The 23,739-nt window shown below is 33.5% G+C and overlaps 2 protein-coding genes across 3 annotated transcripts in view; both read left to right on the forward strand.

The window, feature by feature from the left end:
* Nucleotides 1-5,966: 5,966 nt before the first annotated feature.
* Nucleotides 5,967-6,961, forward strand: LOC149411210 (neural/ectodermal development factor IMP-L2-like). The gene has a single exon (XM_089647314.1). The coding sequence runs from the start codon at nt 6,088-6,090 to the stop codon at nt 6,895-6,897; it is 810 nt and encodes a 269-aa protein (XP_089503440.1). The 5' UTR covers nt 5,967-6,087; the 3' UTR covers nt 6,898-6,961.
* A 5,655-nt stretch (nt 6,962-12,616) lies between these two features.
* RhoL (Ras-like GTP-binding protein RhoL) overlaps nt 12,617-23,739 on the forward strand; it is a 33,191-nt gene continuing 22,068 nt past the window's right edge. The window contains exon 1 of one of the 2 annotated variants that reach the window (XM_089647342.1): nt 12,617-12,857. The gene's annotated coding sequence lies outside the window, so the exon portion shown is untranslated. Of the gene's footprint in view, nt 12,858-23,519; nt 23,539-23,739 lie in introns of those variants that run through there. The other variant, XM_089647347.1, reaches the window with a different exon arrangement.

The raw sequence follows: 23,739 nt of genomic DNA on the forward strand, positions 1-23,739 counted from the left end.
GTTGTGCGTACCTTTTCCTAACGGTTAGCACGAACGTCACGATGTTGATTTGCGTGCCCTTTATGCAAGTGTCTGTGAGAATTCATTGTCGCTCTGACTCAGTGTGAGCGCGTTTGGTAATCAAACCAAAAATTACCATCTCACGCCAAATCATTTTTAGTTTGGTAAAATCGGCAATTTTAAGTGATAACATGTCAAGTTTTTCACTATTCCGACCTTACATGGTAAGGCGTATTCACATAAGGAGTAAACAAGTTTATTACCGTTTTTTTATCTTTAGATTAAACAGACAAAAAAAACTTTATAAGTAAATTTACGATTATATCACCTTTCTGCGTATACACACGTAACCATTCACAATTTGTCAAATCAAAGATATTCTATCTACGTATTGTGTTGTAAAGTTCCAAATAATAAGGGTTTTTTAGGAAACAATTTTTTCCCTACCGAGAAAACACAAGGCCTCTAAGTCTATAATAGCCAGGTAACATTTTAAACACCCAAATGCGGCAAAAATTGTGAGGCGCATATGTCGCCGTTCTATTTGTATAAAGAACAGTAACTTTAAATTCAGTAAATTTAAATGATTCACCATTTCATATATTTATTACGCGTCAATACATCTTAAACAATAGGTCGAATCGTGGATTCGTTGAATAATATTTGTATTTAGGTATTATATTTCAACCCATTGACGTAATTTTTTTCAATAGCGTTGGTCGTTAAATGAATATAACTATTATTTCCAACGGCTAGTTATATTTTGATACAGTACTAGTATGCCTTGCACGATACTGCCATGGTTAAAACAGATTATTGTTTAGTTAACACTGAATAATTTAACAAATATATAAATTTAAAAAAAACTTTCTTTTATTTTTCGAGGTCAATATTATTAATATGTATAGATATTCAATCAAATATAAAATTTATAAATCTACCAAATAAATCCGCCTTCGATTTTCTCGAAAACGAAAGCTCAAATAAAAAATATCATAACCCAAAATTGACTTTAAATGAAAGGTAGATTCATTCACAAGTTATACCGTTTATACCACGAGTTTCCGAATACCGTGCAAAACAACCTTTCTTTGTATAGGAAATGTTTCTGAAATGCGATTCGTAAAGCCAAAAGCCGTTCGAATCTAATTAGATTTAACAACAGCAAGTGAATGATAAACATTTATAAAAAATGTCAAAGTAAATGCTTTACCAAAATAGTAGGTTCTGCAAATAAGTCATACCTTTTTACTAAGCTGTTTGTTTTACTTAATATTTCCGATTTCCAATTGCGTACGTGATGATGCGGGACATGGTCATGACGCACATTTGACGTTGTATTTTGACAAGTTCATTAATGTACAACTACCGCCCTCTAGCGACAAAAAAATGAAGAGATTTTGACAGTTTGAGAAAATCCGCTGGCATATAACAAGCGCTTAACCAAAATTATTAAAAATACTCATAATTGGAAAGCCACGGGTTGCGATTGGATACATAATTTTTGGTACAAACGTCTGACTACTTTACATCCTCTTTTGGCAAAAAATCTTTCAAAATTTGTCAGTCAACCTCAAAATTTTCCAAATTTTCTAACTAAGGGCATTACTTATATGTTACCCAAAAGCGAAAATATTAAAAATCCCTCTCAGTACAGACCCATTACATGTTTACCGACAATATACAAAATTTTGACCTCTTGTTTAACAGATTTAATATATACTCATTTAGATGAAAAAAATATTTTATCTGAACAACAAAAAGGTTGTCGCAGAAAACATATGGGATGTAAAGAACAATTAGTTATTGATTCTGTAATTCTAAAACAGATTCAAACTCGAAAACGTAATTTACATACTTGCTATATAGACTACCAAAAGGCTTTCGACAGTGTCCCGCACTCGTGGCTGATCAAAATATTAAATATATATAAAATTAACCCCATTATTATTAACTTTTTGGAAAATATTATGTCCTTTTGGAATACCAATTTACTTATCAATTTAAAAGGTAAGAAAATAGTAATACCGGGCATTTCAATTAAAAGAGGAATTTTTCAAGGAGACTCATTGAGTCCTCTTTGGTTTTGCTTAGCATTGAATCCTCTATCTAAAATGTTAATTAAAATCAAGTTTGGAATAAAAGTTAAGGGTAATACAGGGGAGAGTAGTACAATTTCGCATTTATTATTTATGGATGACATAAAATTATTTTCGAATTCTGAACAAAATTTAGAGAAAATGATTGAGGTAGTTAAAAACTTTTCAGATGATATCAAAATGACTTTTGGTTTAGATAGATGTAGAACGATCCATATAGAGAAAGGCAAAATTGTAGATGGGGACGAGAGTATATTTAGAAATTTTCAAATTACTAGTATGAAAAGGGATGAGGTTTATAAATATTTAGGATACCCACTATCAAATAGATTAGACCATACTAGTATTAAAAATGATATTAGGATTAAATTTCAAACTAGGATCAGGAAAATTTTAAAATGCAATCTATCTGCTAAAAATTTAGTAAAAGCAATAAATACTTGGGCAATACCTCTATTAACGTACTCATTTGGCATAATTAAATGGTCTAATACAGATTTAGATAACTTAGAAAGATTAATTAGAACTACGCTAACAAAGTTTAATTGCCATCATCCAAATTCAGCTATAGAACGAGTTAATTTACCTAGAAATTTAGGAGGTAGAGGTATAGTCAAAATAACTTCTTTAAAACATAATCAGGTAGAAATGCTAAGAACTTTTTTCCATAGGAAAGCTCATAGCTCAGAAATGCACAAAATAATTTGCAAGGCAGATAGAAATATTACACCTTTAAATTTATACGATGAGAATGCCAACATTTTTATAAATCCCAACCAGGAATTATTAGATTCCTGGTCAAATAAAATTTTACACGCAAAACACTTCAATTATCTCAACCAAACATATGTTGACAAATTTTCGTCAAACAAATGGTTGAGTATTGGAGAGTTGAGCGCAGAAATAGAAGGATTTATGCTTGCCATTCAGGATAGAGTCATTAATACTAAAAATTATAGAAAGCATATAATCAAAGATACAAATCAAATTGATGATTTGTGTAGAAAATGTTTGGCTTTTCCGGAAACTATAGAACATATTATATCTGGATGTTCTATATTAGCACCGTCCGAATATACATTTAGGCACAATCAAGTTTTAAAAACAATTCACCAAAATTTGGTAATTAAACATAACTTGATTGACTGCCGTAATATAGTACCATACTATGAATACGAACCAAATTCATTTTTAGAAAACGAATTTTATAAAATATATTATGATAAAACTATACTAACAGACCGAACGATTAGTCATAATAGACCCGATATAGTTTTACATGACAAAATTAAAAAAATAACTTATATCATTGATGTTGCTATTCCAAATTCCTGTAACATTCAAAAATCTGTTAATGAAAAAATTAGAAAATACACAGATTTAGGAAACGAAATAAAAAGAATTTGGCATTCTCAGACTATAAAAATATTACCATTCGTTATTTCGGCTACTGGCATTATACCTAGCTCTCTCATTAAAAATTTAGGCGTATTAGATCTATCAAAAAATTTATATATAAAGATGCAAAAGTCGGTCATTTTGAATACATGTAGGATAACGAAAGATTTTTTAAATATTTATGTTGAGGGATCAGTAGGATTTATAGGCCCTGTTAGAAGTACTACCGAGCCGAACCCTCTGATATGAAAATATCTGGAGTCGGTGAATTTTTTTTTCCCATTTGATCTCTGGTGAGTTGACGTGTTGTTGTTCTTGTATTGTTTTGTATTTATTTTACTTATATAATGCACTTGCATAGTGTTGATTGACTAGCTGATCATTTGTGGAAAAGTGAGTGGAAGGGTTTAGTTTTTCCTATGGGGAAGATTTAACCCGGACAACAAAATCGGAAGCATAAAAAAAAAAAAAAGTATAGCGCCGTTTTTGTGCAAAACACCTCAAGGGCGCTGTACAAACTAAGGTGTTATTAGGCTTAACATATGGTCTATATGTGGAAATAAAAATGCTGTGCTGAAAGGGTTAGTTAAATTGTTTGTGTTGTTGTTATATTATCACATTGTTATGGCCCAAATGGCAGTGTTTAATAGGTTTTTTTACGTATTTTAGTATTTTTTCGGTTTTGTCAAAAAATAATACCACTGATTCTTTATAATACATGAACGAACATTTTTTTATCGGTAAAATACGTTTTTTTATTTTATTTATTTATTTATTTAATACATGTTACATTGTTTTGAAATTTACATAAAGTAGATATAATGAATCACCATACTAGGCGGCTGCCTGTTTCATGGTGACCAATTGAGTGTAATTACTTTGTATGAAATATGAAATCTAGTGTAAACATATGAAATTAGTAACTATAGATGAAGCTAAAATTTTGGAAAAATTGTAATAAAAAGTAGAAGATAGAAATTAGAAAGGAGAAAGAAGTAAATTAGCATTAGATTGTAAAAATGTACATAATTATATTTATATAATTTTTAATATGTGTGCATGCAAGCACACATGTGTATATAGCAGCAGACATACCTATGTACATATAACAACACATGTATACATACACCCATATGACGCATCCTCACGCATATAACAATATATACACCTCTATCTGAGTACTTGCAATAGGCTACTAACACTATAACAATCACACATCAAAAAATCCCCGAGCGCTTTCCTGAAACTGTCGTATTTGGCTATTGATTTTATTTCTAACGTTAAATTATTGAATATTTTTGGAGCAAGAAAGTTAAATTGTCTTTGTGCCATTGAGGTTTTTATTGGGGGAATAGTATAATTGGATTTGTTGGAATATCTTGTATTATGGGTCGATTCTAACATTTTTTTTTTCGTATGTTTGAATTTATAGTAGGAGGATATGTTTTTGACGTATAAGGATTTTATGTTGAGTACTTTGAAGTCGTTAAATAAGTCCTTCGTGGGGTGAATATAGTGTACTTTGTAAATAGTCCGCATTATCAATTTTTGAGCTTTAATTAATGGATCTAATATCGTGTTAGAGCATCCTCCCCAGACTACTATACCGTAAGATATAATTGATTGGCATAAAGAAAAGTATACCGTTTTTAGTGTATTTTTATTTAGAATATTTCGTAATGACCTGAAGATATATGCCAGTTTCCGTATACGGTTTGTAACATTTATTACGTGATCTTCCCATCGTAGTTTATTGTCAATTATTACACCCAAATATTTAATGGAATCTACTCGTTCTAGTGGATTGCACAGACAACTAGAGTTATCTCTACAAGAATGTATTTTTAGTGTACGATTGATTGAAGGCTTACTCGGAATATTAAGACTAAACGTTATATATTTCGTTTTAGTTATGTTTAGGGTGAGTAGATTATCATCCAACCACTGTTTAATAATTTGCAATGTTAGATCCACTCTAAGAAATGTTTCTTCCCATGTCTTACTTTTTAGTAAGACATGGGAATACATAAATTATAAAACTTTTCTACAATAATGATAATGTGGTCACCCTAAAAGTTTAGCGAGCAACACGATGAACAAAAAGAAGCGGTTTACAAATGTGCGAGAAAACTATAATAATCGCCACAATTTAAAGTTTCAGGTTGTGAAAATATTTAACGTCCCGAAAGGGTTAAAGTACGCAGGTACCTACATAATAATTATCTTTCGGTATCTTTTCATGAGAGATGTGAACAATGAATTAACGCCAATAAAGCACTTAACTTCAATAAAAAACATCCCCTTGTCGTCAGGCATAAAACCGCCCACAACAAAACAACCCCCCCTCCCCGTGGAGTCTTATTCTTCCAAGAGAAGGGGGTTGATCAGTGATCAAAGGCTTTCATTAAGAGATAATTTCATATAAAAGGGAGCTAATTTTCCAAAATTAGTATCAGTCTTCGACGAATAACACCATCGAATAGTCATCAATACAACTAACAATCTACCAGTGTTGTTTTAATTCGGCTGTCGAGTTTTTCTCATAGTTCTTATTCCTGTTTGAGAGTCATCCGTACATACACCACCAAAGATGCAGCTGGCAGTTTATACGTTCGCCTGCGCCGCATTCTTAGTTCTCCAGAGTGTGGCTGATGTAGCGTCCATCCCGATGTACGAAGATGATGACAACCAAAGTGACAATTCTCTAGAAGTTAATTCTGGAGTTAGGTTTGAACCTGTACGTCCAACCTGGCTAAAGATCTCACAAGATCTTCCTCCCGTTGTTCGCCGCCCTTCTGGATCTAAAACAGAACTGGAATGTGCGGCATCTGGCAGTCCAGCTCCAGTCATCACCTGGCTTAGAAATAACGTCCCCATCGCAGAAGCTAAAGATTACGAGAACAATATGCTGTTGGAAGGAAGTGACACAGGAGTCGTGATGGCTCGCTCCAGGCTTATCATCGATCACCTCATGAACAAGGCTAGTTACACGTGTCTGGCGCGTGCAGGATCGAAGACAGCCTTCACAACTACCGTAGTCCACACCACAAACACTGGAAAGTCTTCAAACCTCAGCGAGTATCTTCTTCTAAGCCAAGATCATCAGAATATCCCTTCAAAGCCGAGGATCGTCTCCTTCTATCAGACAGTTGTTGAAAATTCCGGATCTACCCTGGTTCTACCTTGCAAGATCACCGGCTACCCGAGGCCGGAGTTCTATTGGATGGACAGCGATGATGAGATTATCAGCAGCCAGGATCCCAGGATCAAGATCCTGAAGTCCGGAGAGCTGGTCATCCAGGGTCTGGGCTGGTCCGACATGGGGCTCTACACCTGCGTGGCGCGCAATACCCTGGGGAAGGATTCTATCAGCACTTTTGTCTACCCCACTTCCAACTAAGGCTGAAACAACAGAAAATCTCATAGTCGTCATTGAAATAATATTATTATGTATACTTACTTACTTATTTAAATGAATAAACAATAGATTCTAAATAATCTCTTATGTTTTTATTCATATTTCTATTGAATTAAGAGGTTGTTTTATCACTAGAACCTCATATGCCGATTCCTTCAGTAGAATAGTTACAGTTACACATACCTATAATGTTCGTGTAGAAACCTACGAAAAGTAAGTGATGGAAAAGGAAGGTAAATTAGTAGAGAGAGGAAAGTTAAAAAGTTAATAAAATAACGTAAGTAAAGAATAACCAATAAAGAAAAAAAGAACGAGATGAAATATTAAAAAAACTTACCAAAATTCCTTGTTATTGTAAAGAATTTTATTATTTTATTATTACATGACAAAATAAATAATATCTATCCTGATAAAGCTACAGCAAGCCTGTTCGAAACATATTATTTATTTATTTATTAACTCCCTTTTCGGGGCTTTTACATGAGAATATTAAGAAATATACATTATTTATTGTATATAACTGAATTCTTCATTAACAATATTTTATATTTGTTTAAACATAAATTGAAGATGTCAACTGACTTGGTATAATTGTTTCCCTGCATTAGTATTCTGGGCTACCATATGCATTCCTCAAAGAGGAATGCATATGGTAGTTAGTCCCATAAATTTCTACACTGAAATAAATCCTGACTTCTAGTATTACGTTTATTTTTTTTATATATAGTAATAGGCTCATTCTGCTCACCACTTCCCACATTCCCCAATTGGGGTACTTGTTATTGTTAATGTTGGGAATTGTCTCACAACCATCCACAATTGAGGAAATTTGTTATTGTTAATGTTGGGAATTGTCTCGCAACCGTCCACGATTGAGGGAATTTGTTATTGTTACTGTTGGGAATTGTCTCACAACATCCCTCAAATTAAGGCATTTGTTTTTATTTTAATGTTGAGAATTGACTCGCATCATTTCTCAAATTGAGTCCAGTTGTTCGTTCCTTTCCCAAACGTTGAGGTTCAGCTCGCGTGTTTTTACGCAGTCTAATACTAAACATTTTGCGATCACCTCAGAACAGGTATAATACTAAAAAATGTATGTTAGGTGAATACCATGACATATGTTTTTCATTTATAAGTAATTGTATTGAATTATTTTAACAATACTCGCTCCGAATCGGAATGACAAACGAACGCATTACCTTAAAGGAACTGACAAGATGTGAAATGCATTTCAATTGATATCCAAAAGTAGGTAAGCATACCAAAGCTTAATTTTCCAACCACCCCATCTTGCTTTTTCTGTTTTTACAATCGTAAACCATTTATTATGACGGTGTTACATGCTTTTTTCTTTTATACGGGCTGTTACATATTTGAATTATTTTAACCAGTGATTCCCGATATTATTTGGAGTAAACAGTGTAAACACCCTATATTTTATTTCTTCCGATTTTATGTCAGGGTTAAATCTTCCCCACAGAAAAACTAAACCCTTCCACACACTTTTCCACAAATGATCATCTAGTCAATCCACATTATGCAAGTGCATTATATAAGCACAATTAATACAAAATAATACAAGAAAAACACGTCAAATCACCAGAGATCAAATGGGAAAATAATTCACCGACTCCAGATATTTTCATATCTATATATTATATAAATTCTTTGATAGATCTAATACGCCTAAATTTGGAATGATAGAGCTAGGTACGAGTATAATGCCAGTAGCCCAAATAACAAATGGTAATATTTTTATAGTCTGAGAATGCCAAATTCTTTTAATCTCATTTCCTAAATCTGTGTTTTTTCTTATTTTTTCAGAAACAGATTTTCGAACATTACAGGAAAAAATTATTTTGAATTTCTTTTCCGATTTTATGTCCGGGTTAAATCTTCCCCATAGGAAAAACTAAACCCTTCCACACACTTTTCCACAAATGATCATCTAGTCAATCATTATGCAAGTGCATTATATAAGCAAAATAAATACAAAACAATACAAGAACAACACGTCAAATCACCAGATATCAAATGGGAAAATAATTCACCGACTCCAGATATTTTCATAACAGAGGGTTCGGCTCGGTAGAACTTCTAACAGGGCCTATAGATCCTACTGATCCCTCAACATAAATATTTAAAAAATCTTTCGTTATCCTACATGTATTTAAAATGACTGATTTTTGCATTTTTAAATATAAATTTTTTGATAGATGTACGCCTAAATTTTTAAATTAATTAATTTTTTTAATTAGTTTATTAAAATTATTATTAAATAAACAAAAAATCAGTTCATTTTTAAGTATGTTCTGTTTTGTAATTATTATTAAGCGTAACAGCTGTTTCGCCATCTGAAGGCATTATCATACTGTGGTGAAGCAGACTTCACTTACTTATAATAAAAACAAATAGATTTCATTTTTATTATCTGTGCCATTATTGATTTACGAGTAAATATCGGAAAATGTTAATGTTAATTCAAAGTTTTCCCAATTATTGTATTGTTTAAATTTTAATACAGATCGTTAAAGTAAGGAGTATACAAATGAATAATTTGGGTGACTCATGCATTATTTTACGTTAGTTACGGATTTAGTTAATTATTATAATTAAATGAGTGTTTTTTTGTTATCTAGAGATGCTTAGCAAATTGAGACTGTATTTTTAAAGGGTCGCTTGTGTTCTTTGAAACTTGTATTAATGCGAAGCTTAATGCTAAATCACTATTTTGATTAATCTTTATAACGAATTGGTGTACATTATGAATACCAAAAAATATGCTTTAGATAAATTGAAAGTTTTCCTATAGTTTCACTTGAGTAGAATACAAATAAAAAATCAATTTATTAATAAAAAATATAAATTTAAACTACTAAAAATATATTTTTGCAATAGAAATGTATGAACGCGTAAAGGAAACAACTTTAAAAAATACAGTATTATAGCTAAGATTATCTGTGACAGTTTCACTTGATTAACTTTTTTGCTTTCTTATAAAATTATTTACAAAATAAATAAAAACCAGTTTTGTGCTTGAAATCGAACGTTTCTAGACACCGTTTGTCAAGCTATTTTATTGCCTATTACCTACAATATACACATTTTTGCTTGTAGGTTCCTCTTAAAGGGCTGGCCATTTTGTCCGATGTATACAGCATTGCATTCTTCACACTGGAGTTGATAAAAGCCGCTATTTATTTAGTTTGGGTGCCTTAATTTTTGAGTTTTTAAGGCCCCGTAGTAAGCGTTGAAAGATGGTTTGAAAGGGAGATATGTAAATATCAATGTTAGCGCGATAATGTAAAAAAAACAATTAAGCATATTGTGAAAATATTTAATAAAACTCGACTCATTTGAAATAGAGCAAAAATCTCTCGAAAAATACTTTAGTAACATTTAAAGATACACTCAGATTTTTTCATGGGTATAATTAGAGATATCCATTCATAGCTTTAATTTTTAAGAAACTAACTAACTAACCATCACGCCGTTTCCCCGCAGGGTAGGCAGAGAGGACGGACCGTCAAACAACTCGGTCTTGGCATACTCCTTGCCTCATTCACATTCATACATTGTCTCATAGATACTCTTCTATTATTCTGACTCTTGACATGGCTCGACTCGAGTATCTGATTCACTTGATCGTGCCATGTCTTCCTCAGGCGTCCCCGACTTCTGCTACCATTCGCATTTGCATCATATATCCTCCTTACACTCCTATCTTCGCTCATTCTTTCTACACGCCCAAACCATCTAAGCGTCTCTTTCTTAATCTTTCTCATTACGTTTACATCAGCCTTGCACTCTTTGCGGATCTCCACATTCCTCACACGATCAAACATGGTTTTACCACACATAAGCCTCAGGGATCTCATTTCAACAGCATTCAATCTACTTTCATCCTTTGCCCCACTTCCATACATCAAGGTAGGTACCAGCACTCCGTTGTGGACTGCTAACTTCGCTTCGTTGGACAATTTTTTGTTTGCGCCAACTGCGTTCAGTCCTTCATTAATGGAATTACTAGCATTTACCCTTCTTTCAATATCTCTGTCAGCCTTCCCATCTCTCGTAAACATACTTTCTAAATACACAAACTCATCCACCTGCTCCAAGTATTGCTCATTCACAACTATATTTCACACTGTTTTCATACTCTCTCTTTCAACCATCATGACTTTAGACTTACTGACATTCATCATTAACTCATTCTTCACACATACTTCGTTCATCCTAGACACGAGAGACTGTAGATCTTCTGTACTGTTAGCAATCAGCACCGCATAATCAGCATACAACAGGCAACATACTTTCAGATGACTCAAATTTGCGCCCAATCCCACCTCTTTCAATCTTTGCATAGATTGAATAACTTGTTTAACACATTTTGTGATATCAAACAACCCCCTAAAACCACCGTTCACCTTAACACATGCAAAGCTTCCAGTATATAATATACCTACCTAGTATAACAGGTATATCCAAACGGATCTGTTTTTTTAGCAGTGTATAAATAATATGATTCACTATTTTGATTAATCTTTATAACGAATTGGTGTACATTATGAATACCAAAAAATATGCTTTAGATAAATTGAAAGTTTTCCTATAGTTTCACTTGAGTAGAATACAAATAAAAAATCAATTTATTAATAAAAAATATAAATTTAAACTACTAAAAATATATTTTTGCAATAGAAATGTATGAACGCGTAAAGGAAACAACTTTAAAAAATACAGTATTATAGCTAAGATTATCTGTGACAGTTTCACTTGATTAACTTTTTTGCTTTCTTATAAAATTATTTACAAAATAAATAAAAACCAGTTTTGTGCTTGAAATCGAACGTTTCTAGACACCGTTTGTCAAGCTATTTTATTGCCTATTACCTACAATATACACATTTTTGCTTGTAGGTTCCTCTTAAAGGGCTGGCCATTTTGTCCGATGTATACAGCATTGCATTCTTCACACTGGAGTTGATAAAAGCCGCTATTTATTTAGTTTGGGTGCCTTAATTTTTGAGTTTTTAAGGCCCCGTAGTAAGCGTTGAAAGATGGTTTGAAAGGAAGATATGTAAATATCAATGTTAGCGCGATAATGTAAAAAAAAACAATTAAGCATATTGTGAAAATATTTAATAAAACTCGACTCATTTGAAATAGAGCAAAAATCTCTCGAAAAATACTTTAGTAACATTTAAAGATACACTCAGATTTTTTCATGGGTATAATTAGAGATATCCATTCATAGCTTTAATTTTTAAGAAACTAACTAACTAACCATCACGCCGTTTCCCCGCAGGGTAGGCAGAGATAATATAATATGCTAACAGGTATTTCCAGATCAGTTTCTTTAGCAGTACCCACATAAATAATAAATCCAATATGATATCCCTACCTGATATAATAGGTATATCCATTCGGATTTGTTTTTTAAAGCTGTACACAACTACACATATTCACTATGAAATACTTACCTTGTATAATAGGTATATCCTTTCGGATCTGTTTTTTAGTAGTGTAAAATATATCCAATATGATATACCTTCCTGGTATAACAAAAGTAAATAAATATATCCAATATAATATATGCTTACCTAGGTATATCCAATTCGGGTCTGTTTTTTTAAAGAATTCTAGTCAGTGACAACCGACAGAGTCCCAGTGTTGCCATACGCAGTAACATCGTCGCGATTGTTCAGTCGCCGAGTGTCAGATTCAAATTCGGAATAAAACTAATTGGTATTCACAAATGAAAGTGAAAATATTATATATTCATCCATTCAACTCCAATTTAATTTTGCAAGTACTTACTTATTAGTGGACCAATGTTTGTGAAGTGACAGTGGTGTTTTTTTACGAATTATTATCGTGGATATTACATATTACGTGAAGTAAAAAAAAAGGTGTTTTTTTGGAATTTTTCGTGCAAGGTTTGTACCATTTTTGTTCTTTTAATGTACTAGCGACCACATTCGTGTTTAATACTAGGTTTTCTACTAAGATTCAATCAATGAGAAGATCAGAGTTGTTGATACTCTCAGTAAGATGAAAGATTTATTTATTTATTCCTTTAGATTTACACACAGTACAATATGATACAAGATATAATTAAAATATTTTTGGTGATTATAGATTTTTGTACCTTATCAGGTCGAAATTATTGGTTCCTAATGGTTCCTAACTAGGCAAATTGCCCGTTTCAAGGAACCAAAAATATGTGAAAGTAAGTGTGTGATTTGTCTATGTCTATAATATATCTCATTAATGTTTTAATTTGTGATGTTTAATCGTTACAATCTTATGATAGAGTCGAACTTGAGCTGTTGTGTATGTTTCAATTGTGTATGAGTAATAATTAGAATAATGGAAGATATATTATATAGTGTGTGATTAGTCCATCTCTATACTATGTCTATTCTCTAGACATGGATGAATCTAACATTTAACATTTAATAATACATGATAAATTAATGATAATTTAATGATAAATGATATGTATTTTTTTATGCTAACTAACTAATTAACTAACCATCATGCCGTTTCCGCAGGGGTAGGCAGAGTGCAGACCGCCAAACAACTTGGTCTTGGCACACACTCCTTGTCTCATTCACATTCATACATAATCTCCTGTTATTCCGACTCTAGACATGGCCCGACTCAACTACCTCAGTGGTTCTCTTGATTGTGCCATGTCTTCCTCGGGCATGCCCGACTTCAGCCACCATTTGCGTCATATATTCTCCTCACACTTCCTTCTTCGCTCATTCGCTCTACATGCCAAAACCATCTAAGTGTCCCTTTCTTAATCTCACTCGTTTCGCGTACATCAGCCTTGCATTATTTGCTGATCTCCACATTTCTCACACGATCTTACATGGTATTAGCACACGCACGCCACAGGGATCTCATTTCTAGAGCATTCAGTCTACTTTCATTCTCTTCTGTTCTCAAGTATCTCAGTGGTTCTCTTGATCGTGCCATGTCTTCCTCGGGGGTTCCCGACTTCTTATACTATTAAAACGAAAACAAGATGTATTGCTTAGATTTTAGATTAAGGCGATGCAATATGTCGTGTAATATTTTAAATCCAGCCGCTATCAATAACAACCCTTACGTAGATGGCGATAAGGTTTAAATTCCCGCTTAACACCATCCACCTGTTTTGATTTATGCAAGAAAAAAACATGGCCAAAAAGTGCCTTTTATTTTATTTTGTGGATGTTCAGGCATAAATATTTAAAAAATTTTCGATCACTTTATAAATAACTTAATTTTCCACATTATAAAATAAAATCATAACCGAAAATGGGTTCGTAAGTAGGAGATTTTTAACTTTAAAGCAGTTTTTATAGGTCTTTACATTATTTATTTCTGGGCTTATAAAAAGACTTATCTAAAAAATACTCGATTATTTCATAGGCCAAGATGTATTCTACTCGCAGTATTTAATTAAAGCATCTGGAACATTTCTAGGCGACCAAATTTTCAATTCAAAAACACATGATTTTCAATTACTACGTATGGCATCGCCTTTAGGTGGTTTTTCACCACCCACTTGATAACTTATTCATAGAATAACGTAGGCATATTTTCAATGTATTTATTTATAGTGTCCAATTTATGAATAATAAATTGTAATATTGAGCTAAACATAAAACTCACCATTTTAGACAGTCATGTCTATAAAGTCAGAAACTTTCACTCTCACAGTATACGACATTGTAAATAACTAAATGTAACAACGAATTTGATATGATTTGAGATTTTCACGGCCAAAAATATTTTAGTGATTTATTTTTGGGATATTAGGCCGTGTTGCGATACCTCCATACCTCCCTATGATGGACACTGTAATACTATCCGAAATTTTGGCGAAAGAAGGAGGTAGCATAACACGACATTTGCTAAAATAAATCACTATAACTAAGAATTTGGTTATTTCATAATATTCTCCAATTCTTAAGTTCTTCAATTCTTCAGGTCTAATGTCAATAGTAATGGAAAGTAAAACAGCAAATGGAAAATCAATGTCCAGTAGATTTACTATAGTGTTTTTACTATATTTTTCGGTGTGCAAAGTTGCAACAAATAAATATGTGTTTATCTGAAGTGACCTGCAAGCAAGTATGTTTTTCTGTATTTGTTTGTAAATAATAAAAATGTGTTTACCTGAAGTGACCTCCAAGCAAGTATGTATTTCTGTATCTGTTTGTAAATAATAAAAGTGTGTTTATCTTAAGTGACCTGAAGGTAAGTATGTTTTCTGTATCTGTTTATAAATAATAAAAGTGTGTTTATCTGAAGTGACGTGGAAGTATGTTTTTCTAAATCTGTTTTTAAATAATAAAAGTGTGTTTATCTGAAGGGACCTGCCGAATAAGTTAGCCGAGTTTTCTACTTATTGCGAGAATACTTATTAATATACATTATCCTATGGATAAGCTATCAAGGGGATAATGAAATACCTCAAACGTAATTACAAATTAATGCAATAATAAATAAGTAGTTCCGTAAGTAACCTACTTACTGAACTCACTACACTGTGTAAATAGTTTTCGAAATAATCTAGTCAAGAAATGAATATTGTCTTTTTTGATAATTTTCAGCTAGGTAGGTTACTTTTAGTTATCGTCCCACGGGTCGGTAAGCAATCGACATAAACGAGTGCTGTAAGACACTGCGCAGAAAATTAAGTTCGCCATAATTCAGTGTAGAATTTTTCTGCGCAGGGTCCTCACAACATTTGGTTTATATCGATTGCTTACGTCGGGCTTAAAATGTTGAATAAGTACTATGTGTAGGTACCTACTTATCACTACTCCGGAATGCTTAAACCGCAAGAGAAAATACCACAAATGCGGGGTTTTATAAATAATTTTATTACGACACGCTTTTTACGTTTCGTTGTTCTTGTTTTTCAAGACCAACAGCGTAGTCCATACAAATGTTTCACGTGTTTTCTTTGCATATTGTTTTATTTTACGCCCAATACTCACCGAATATGTTCGTATTGTTTTATTTTACGCACAATATACACCGATTTATAATGGAATATTACAATTGGCAGATCATAATAATTGTGGTGCAGAATGAATTACGTACACTGGCGCAGAAGAACGCTCTTTGTAAAAACCAGATTCTGAGCAGAAAAGTAAAGTTTGCTCAAGTAAGGCCAAGGTTTGCAGCGCAGTTCATTATGGGACTTTTCTGTGCAGAATCTGGTTTCTGCTCTCTCAAAATTGCCCATAACTTTGAATTTGGGTTTGATTCAAATTTTTACGTTATCTTAAAAACATTTTGTTTGGTTAATTAGTTAAATCAGTTAAAATTAAGGTCATTGTGTTTTCATATTATTATTTTAAAAACCTAATCTAATTTGTCAGTTGTTAAAAACGTCGTTCATGTATTCATTTGAAATTCCCTTGAATGTTTGGAACGGATATCCTTTGCTATCAGACAAGTTGAGTGCTATCGCTTGGAGATAGTTCAGTGCAACGATACTTTTATGTTATTATCAGACAATGACTCACAGAGTTATTCTGAAAAAAAATCTGTGGAAATATGTAAAGTAACAAAGCCAATAATGTTTCTAAGGATTCGTATGACGAACAGACCTTACTTTGGAGTTGTTTTATGAAGAGTCATCATTAGGACCGTCCAGACAGCGCGTGGCTAGCGTACGTGACATATCATCAATAGAAAATAATACATAATATCTGCATATGTTTTTTGTTGTAGTGTGATTTACTGCTCTTCTTTTTGAAGCATTTGCTTGTGGATGGAAGAGGTGTGTAAATTTTTTTTAGTTCTGGGAAGGAAAAAGGTATGATGGGTAGGTAGGAATCTGTGGTTAATGTGTCCAGGAGTGACTGACGTATGAATCCATTTCTCCAGCTGCGCTGCGAGGCGATGGGCCTAAAGAGTCCGGCTGGAGAAGTCAAAAGGTCTCCCTCAACCAGTGTATCCCGATCCTACAAGCCAAACAGTAGTCGGGAAATACCTTATTCCATGAACCCGGGCACCCCTACTAAGTCACCAAAGGTAGCGAACCACTTGGAGTGACATTTGGCAGGGGTGTTGTTTACCCAATAAATGATTTTTACAAATAACATTTAGAAAAAAAAAAACATTTTGATAATTTATTATGGTAGTTGCATACTTTTATGAAATAATACGCATTTCTGTTCGAATTAAGCCTAGTACACATGCTATGCTTATATAAATGCTTATTTGATTAGATTATATGTTGAGATGCCACCCTACGCTGTAATCTTCTTCAGGAGAGAAGATCAGATCAATTGAGGAACTGCCGCGGAATATCATTTCTTTGTATGGGATCTGTCATCTTGACAGGTGACAGACGCGTGATCACGGAACTCCATAAATTGAAATATATTTTCAAATATCACCTGGCTAGCAGACTCGCATATCATCGTCGCCACGCCCACACTCATAACACATCATCTGTCAGGTGCGTCAGGTCTGTATGAGATTGTATGGTATTATAAAACGCTTTGATGCGTATAGCGCAATATGTCTCCACCCTCAAGGATTTAAAAAAAAAGTATGGTTATGGTTAGATCGTTATCATGCTTATGAAATTAAAAAACGTACATATTTATGTATTTAGAAGAAAAAATATGATTGAGTAAATACTGATAGTGGCATATTGTAGAATAGGCTGTTAATATTATGTTCGGATAGAACTTTCCTCAAAATTATAAAGATATTTGAAAAAAAAAAAAATTCAACTACGTACGAGACGATGTATAAAATTGTGAAAATACTCCCTGCAGTATGTACTATCCACCGGCAAAAAATTAGCTTTCCCCCAATTTGTTCCAGTTCAAAGCGTTCATTGACTGAACTACATAGCGTAAAGACTGACCATTAGATCCACCCCTGATCGCGATTGTCCAAAGTTATGGAAAGTAATATTAAAAGATTATCACTGCATTCGAGAAACTTCATGTATCTACTATTTCCGCAGACGTTCACAAAGCAAACGGTGCGAAAATATTGATGAATCGATTATAGTTCCGTCAATCGCACTTCAATGACGTACATTTCCACATTTTCAATGACGTAAGCATAAATATTGATCATATCTTTATCTTTAGATCGCAAATTATTGCCGCCAAAAAAATTCTGTTTCGGTGTTGCCAGTTGCTTCCCATGAATTGCCCTAATCCATCATGGAGGTCGACCAAAAGTGTTAATAAATTAATTTTACCAAAGTTAATTTCTCCGTCCGCGTCACGCTACAAGAATAATTTTATTACACATTCCGGGCTGTTAATTGAGCCAGTCGGCCCGACAATTAATTTCGCAGTTTTTTACACCAATTAAGTGATGTTAGTTGACTTGTAGGTGAATAGGCCGTGCTGCCAACATATATAATATAGGCAAGGGAGATAGGCGATGAACTAATATTCGAATGAAGCCGCGCGAACAAACATTGTTGCCAACATTGTTCACTATATTTGACTCCGTGTAGTTTGGTCCTAGCTCCGCGACAATCGGCACGCTTCCATGCCATTAATTATTTTATTTCTATTATCTATGGTGCATTACTTCTAGTAGGTACCTACGTATTATTTCATCATAGAACAGTCTAAGTTTTTTTTACTGTAGACCCCTAACTAACTAACCATCACGCTGTTTCCCGCAGGGCTAGGCAAAGAGGACGGACCAAACAACTCGATCTTGGCACATTCTCCATGCCTCATTCACATTCATACATACTCTTCTATTATTCTGACTATTACATGGCCAGAATCAAGTATGTGATTTACTTATAATCGTGCCATGTCTTCCTCGGGTGTCCTCGACTTCTGCTACGTTAAGCGTCCCTTTCTTAATCTTACTCATTACGCTTACATCAGCTTTGCACTCTTCGCGGATCTCTCCACGTTTCTCACACGATCATACATGGTTTTACCTCACAAGTACATGATAATTCAACATAATGACATTTCAACACACCTTCAAAAAGTGATACAAACCTAACCTATTTAACCTTGTTTTTGTATCCTCACTTTTCATGACTTTATATCATCTTTTAAAGGTGATAAACCTGTGAGAAGTGATTTACAACATTTTTTATTCATTCTTGTATACAATGTTTAAGGTAAGCTGATCAGGAGTACAATAATAAGTGTATATTACATAGCATATTAGGCCGAGTACAGACAATATAATCAGGTACAATACTACTTGTGGTTGAGAGTTGTATATTCAAGTTGTTCAATCAATAATAATGAGTGCAAAATCGGTACTTAATGTACTATGAAAGTAGTACCGAAACGATCTGTCTATATAAATAAAAATGTAAATGTTCGTTTGTTCAAAGTCTTAAATCTCCAAAAGTTCTACACCGATTGCTTTCAAATTTTGACAAAACGTTGCATTCGAATACGCGTTTATTTTTATATACCTATATTATATAGATGTCACCTGTGACTAGGGTTGCCAGCTCCCGTTTTATGAATAGAGGATTTGATACGATTAAATAAAGGACATATGATGAAAATAAAGGACATCAATATTTTTTTGATAAAATGCTGTTATGGTATCAGTAGTTACATTTATTAATAAAAAACCAATGTTAATACACAATGTTAATCGAAGCCAAGTAAGTAGTACGACCTTAATTAGTCATTTTGCATTTAAAGTAATAAATAAAGTTAATACTTGGTATTACTTTTGGCTGCTCTAAGAGCTTCTTCGTTTTCAATAATGAAATTATAAAATTGTTTGCATTTCATGTTGAAGTTCGACTTTATTTGTAGTTCTGCTTTTACAGTATCAATATTTAACTTATTTCGGTTTTTGGTCCACGTATTCGTACACAAGGAAAAAATCCTTTCGGCTTGGGCATTAGAAACGGGGATGGAAAATACGTATTGTATTATTTTTAGCAGATTCTTGTTTTCATCCGTAGATTTGAGAATCTGAATCCAAATTTCAAGAACATTTTCACACTTCTTATCGTCTATAATTTTCGTCAGGAGAGGCTTTAATATACAGAACTCTTCATACAATGCATCAAGGTTAGTATTAGGTATCTGTAGTTTTGATACCATGATGCACAAATTATGGAACTTAATTTCTTTCGTCAGTGTCAGCGGCTGCAAACAATGGAAATTAATATTTTCTGTGAAATCACATCGCGCAAAATCACACTGATTCATTTATTTTTTCCAAATTAAACGACAAAGTATTGTCCTCTATTGAAGATTTTAAATTAGAGGACAAGATCAATTTTTGGGTCTGAAATAGAGGACGTCCTTTAAAATAAAGGACGTCTGGCAACCCTACCTGTGACAGTTAAAACCATTGAATAGAGAACAACGGTATTTTAAAACATGTTTTTTTGAAAAACATTACCATTTGGTCGACAAACATGTTTAAAAAAAAAAAAAAACACGCCATCTGTGGGACGTAAAAGCAGCACGCGCTTATACTAAGAAGTGTTTTATTCTTTAACAAATGGATGCAATCATATCCTCACTGGGATCTCCCGTGATGAGGATTTCATTTAAATATGATTAAAATTTAGTAGTATGGATAGTATTAATTATATTATTATTACTAGCTGATCCGACAAACGTTGTTTTGCCATATAAATTATTTATAGTGAATATTTCGGTTGTTAAATAAAAAATAACGAATGTATTGTAAGTGTGTGGGGATGGGATCTATGGCAGAAAGATGAATATAGCACTGAAGACGATGACCGCCGATAAAAACAACAAAAAAACGCCAACCATTCATTGTCTTAATTCGATGTGTTTCATTAAAGTAACGGACATATTCATTGCTCGATCTTTTAAAAGTTAAATGAAAAGTGAAAAAAAAATCAATATATTTTTTATCGTTAAGTAGGAAAATGAAATAAAGAAAATCAATATTAATTTCGAAGAGCAATTGAGTGAACAATATTTTTTGTCAGTCCGTCTTTAGCTAACACAAATAAGCCCAATGGTGTGCCCACTCGAGAACATGCCAATTATAATTGTCCATGTGAAAAACACGGTGTGGCAAAAAAAAAAAAGAAATTGATTTCGTTCAGCTCGTTTCTCTTGAGATTGAGATTTACCCAATTGCGACATGCTCACACGCACATTTTCGGAATCTTATTGGATTTGAATGTATGTTCTTTCTGCTCTACTATTTTGCATGTTTGTTGCTTTATTCGTTCGAAATGGCCCAAAATGGGCACCCTTGCGTCTTGCTGGCATTGTCCACTGTAATACACGCACGCAAATAGATAAATTAAAATAAATCGTACAAAATTATGCACGCACTGCGTTGTGATTCATAACAAATGCCAAATGAAAAGTCAAAATGTCGCGACGCTTCTCGTGAATGACTTGCGCATGTGTGGATGAATGTTCGATGAAGCGAACGCAGCGCCATCTGTTATTCAACAACGTAAATAGTTTCGTTCGGTTTGAAATATGAACGACGGTTAAATTTTTTCATACATAAATACTAAAATCATGATTAAAAATGGTAGGGTGGGGGTAGGAGAGTGAAAATTTAAGATTATAGATATTTATTGATACCAAATAACAAAAACTACAAAAAATATTATTTATCAATAAAAGCGGAAAAAAAATCTGGATAGTGTCACCCTAATCATCTAACGGTATTAAATATACTTTAAAATCTATTCTCATATCTAACAATTATACATAAAAATCGTGCGACCTCAAACACCGTGACACGAGATTTTTTTAATATATGTATAGATAATATTGCTTCTCTATCTGCACAGACAGTATGTAATATCAATGTTGATTTTAGTAAAATAAATATGAAATACGAATACAAACATTATTATCATGGTTTAGGTTTTTGACATTCATGGACTTTAAAAACCTATAGAATGAAGTCCCAATAATTCCAGAATACTAATTCATAGCACCGTTGTGTTTGCGTTGCGTCAGATTTGCGGCAAAAATGCTTAGCCAAGAATTCCCTTATCAACACATTTGTATGTTTTTGGTATTCTGGGAATCATAGAGTCAATGTATGCCATACCAACGTCATGATGGACTGTGTGTAGCGTAGTCCTGTTTTATTTAACTGGACAATTTTTAATATTGTTATTTTTTTGTTTATTTCATGCAAAAAAATTGGTTCTCTAAATATATTTTTTTGTATTATTTCGCACACCATGCTAGGGATGTCCCTGTGTTGTGGCATTTGCACGCCATGGTTGGGATGTCCCTGTGTTATTGCATCTGCACGCCTTGCTAGGGATGTCTTTGTGTTATGGCATTTGCACGCCATGCTAGGGATGTCCCTGTGTTATTGCATCTGCACGCCTTGCTAGGGATGTCCTTGTGTTATGGCATTTGCACGCCTTGCTAGGGATGTCCTTGTGTTATGGCATTTGCACGCCATGGTAGGGATGTCACTGTGTTATGGCATCTGCACGCCATGCTAGGGATGTCCCTGTGTTATGGCATTTGCATGCCATGCTACGAATGTCCCTGTGTTCTGGCATCTGCACGCCATGCTAGGGATGTCCCTGTATTATGGCATCTGCACGCCATGCTATATCTTTCTCGCGCTACACTGGCAAAGTCAATCACCTGACTTTATCGTGGAGTTTGGTGGTATGTAGGTGAGTGGTTTATTAATGGTGGGTATGTAGGTAGGAACATTCCACCTCCATCATTCAAGAAAATCGGTGTAAAAACAAAGCATTCAACTGCTGTAGATATTAAAACAGAGATATTGACGTGGAAATTTCACTAAAAGATATATAATCAATATAGAGGTATTGATTGGACACTTTATTAATAATACGATATATTAATACAACATGCGAGACGGACTTGCCGACGCACCAGGGTGACACTCAACCACTGTATCACAAGAAATAAACCGATAGAACTGTGTTGAGGGCATATCCGAAATAACCTCACGTTGATTTTATTCTGAGGAAATGAATCGTATTGTATCCTCTTATCAGAAAATCTTTGATTTTGAAACATATTGATAATTTTAATCAAAAATAGTGGTGTAAACAAAGTTGACTTTTTCCATTTATACCCATAGACATCCATATTCATAGATTTGTCCTAAAATGAAATCCGGGTATCATTTTGACGAGATTGAGGCAAACCACGTGACCATATTTTTAGCACCAGAATAAACTATGACATGAGCAACCGATGAGCGCATATTTAAATAACCAGTTCGAGAAAGTAAGGCAAAGTTTTGGAGCGCTGTCCATTGTCAAACTTTTCTGCGTAGCATCTGATTGTCCGTTCTTTAACGAATCGCACGGCGAAGCAACGCTAAGATTGAGAATCGTGGGTAAATTATAGAACATTTTTAAAAGTGTCTAACTAAATAACTAAATAAGTGTAAAAAATATTACATTTTGGAAACAAGCCGAAACTTTTTTTTACCTAATTTGGGATATGTAGTTAAGTTTGTTAAATGGCTAGAATTTGTGCACCATAATGTGCCTGAATGGCGATATTACAATGTGAGTTACCTGCATACTACAAGATTCATCGAGAAATCACCGAAAGTGGAACTGTCACGCCGCCTCCCCTTTTCCCGATTGACTCGTCTATTGATTTCAAGGTCTATGATTTAAACAAATAATATTTCAAAGGACGAAATTCTTACATACAGGGTTTTCCAATAAGAGGTGTTATTTTGAATAGCCCGCTATTTCGGTAGATGTTTCTTTTGAAGCTGTCATTTTTTGATATTTGACAAGTAGAAACTACGCCATTGATAAAAATGAAACGATACACGCATCAACAACGTATTGAAATTATT

The sequence above is a fragment of the Hesperophylax consimilis genome, chromosome 26 (genome assembly GCF_061612785.1).
Source record: "Hesperophylax consimilis isolate HC1 chromosome 26, BYU_Hcon_1.0, whole genome shotgun sequence".
In the NCBI taxonomy this organism is placed as follows: Eukaryota; Metazoa; Arthropoda; class Insecta; order Trichoptera; family Limnephilidae; genus Hesperophylax; species Hesperophylax consimilis.

What these genes read in the sequence shown, in the direction of transcription:
- LOC149411210 (XM_089647314.1), top strand. Translation starts at nt 6,088, where the DNA reads ATGCAGCTGGCAGTTTATACGTTCGCCTGCGCCGCATTCTTAGTTCTC.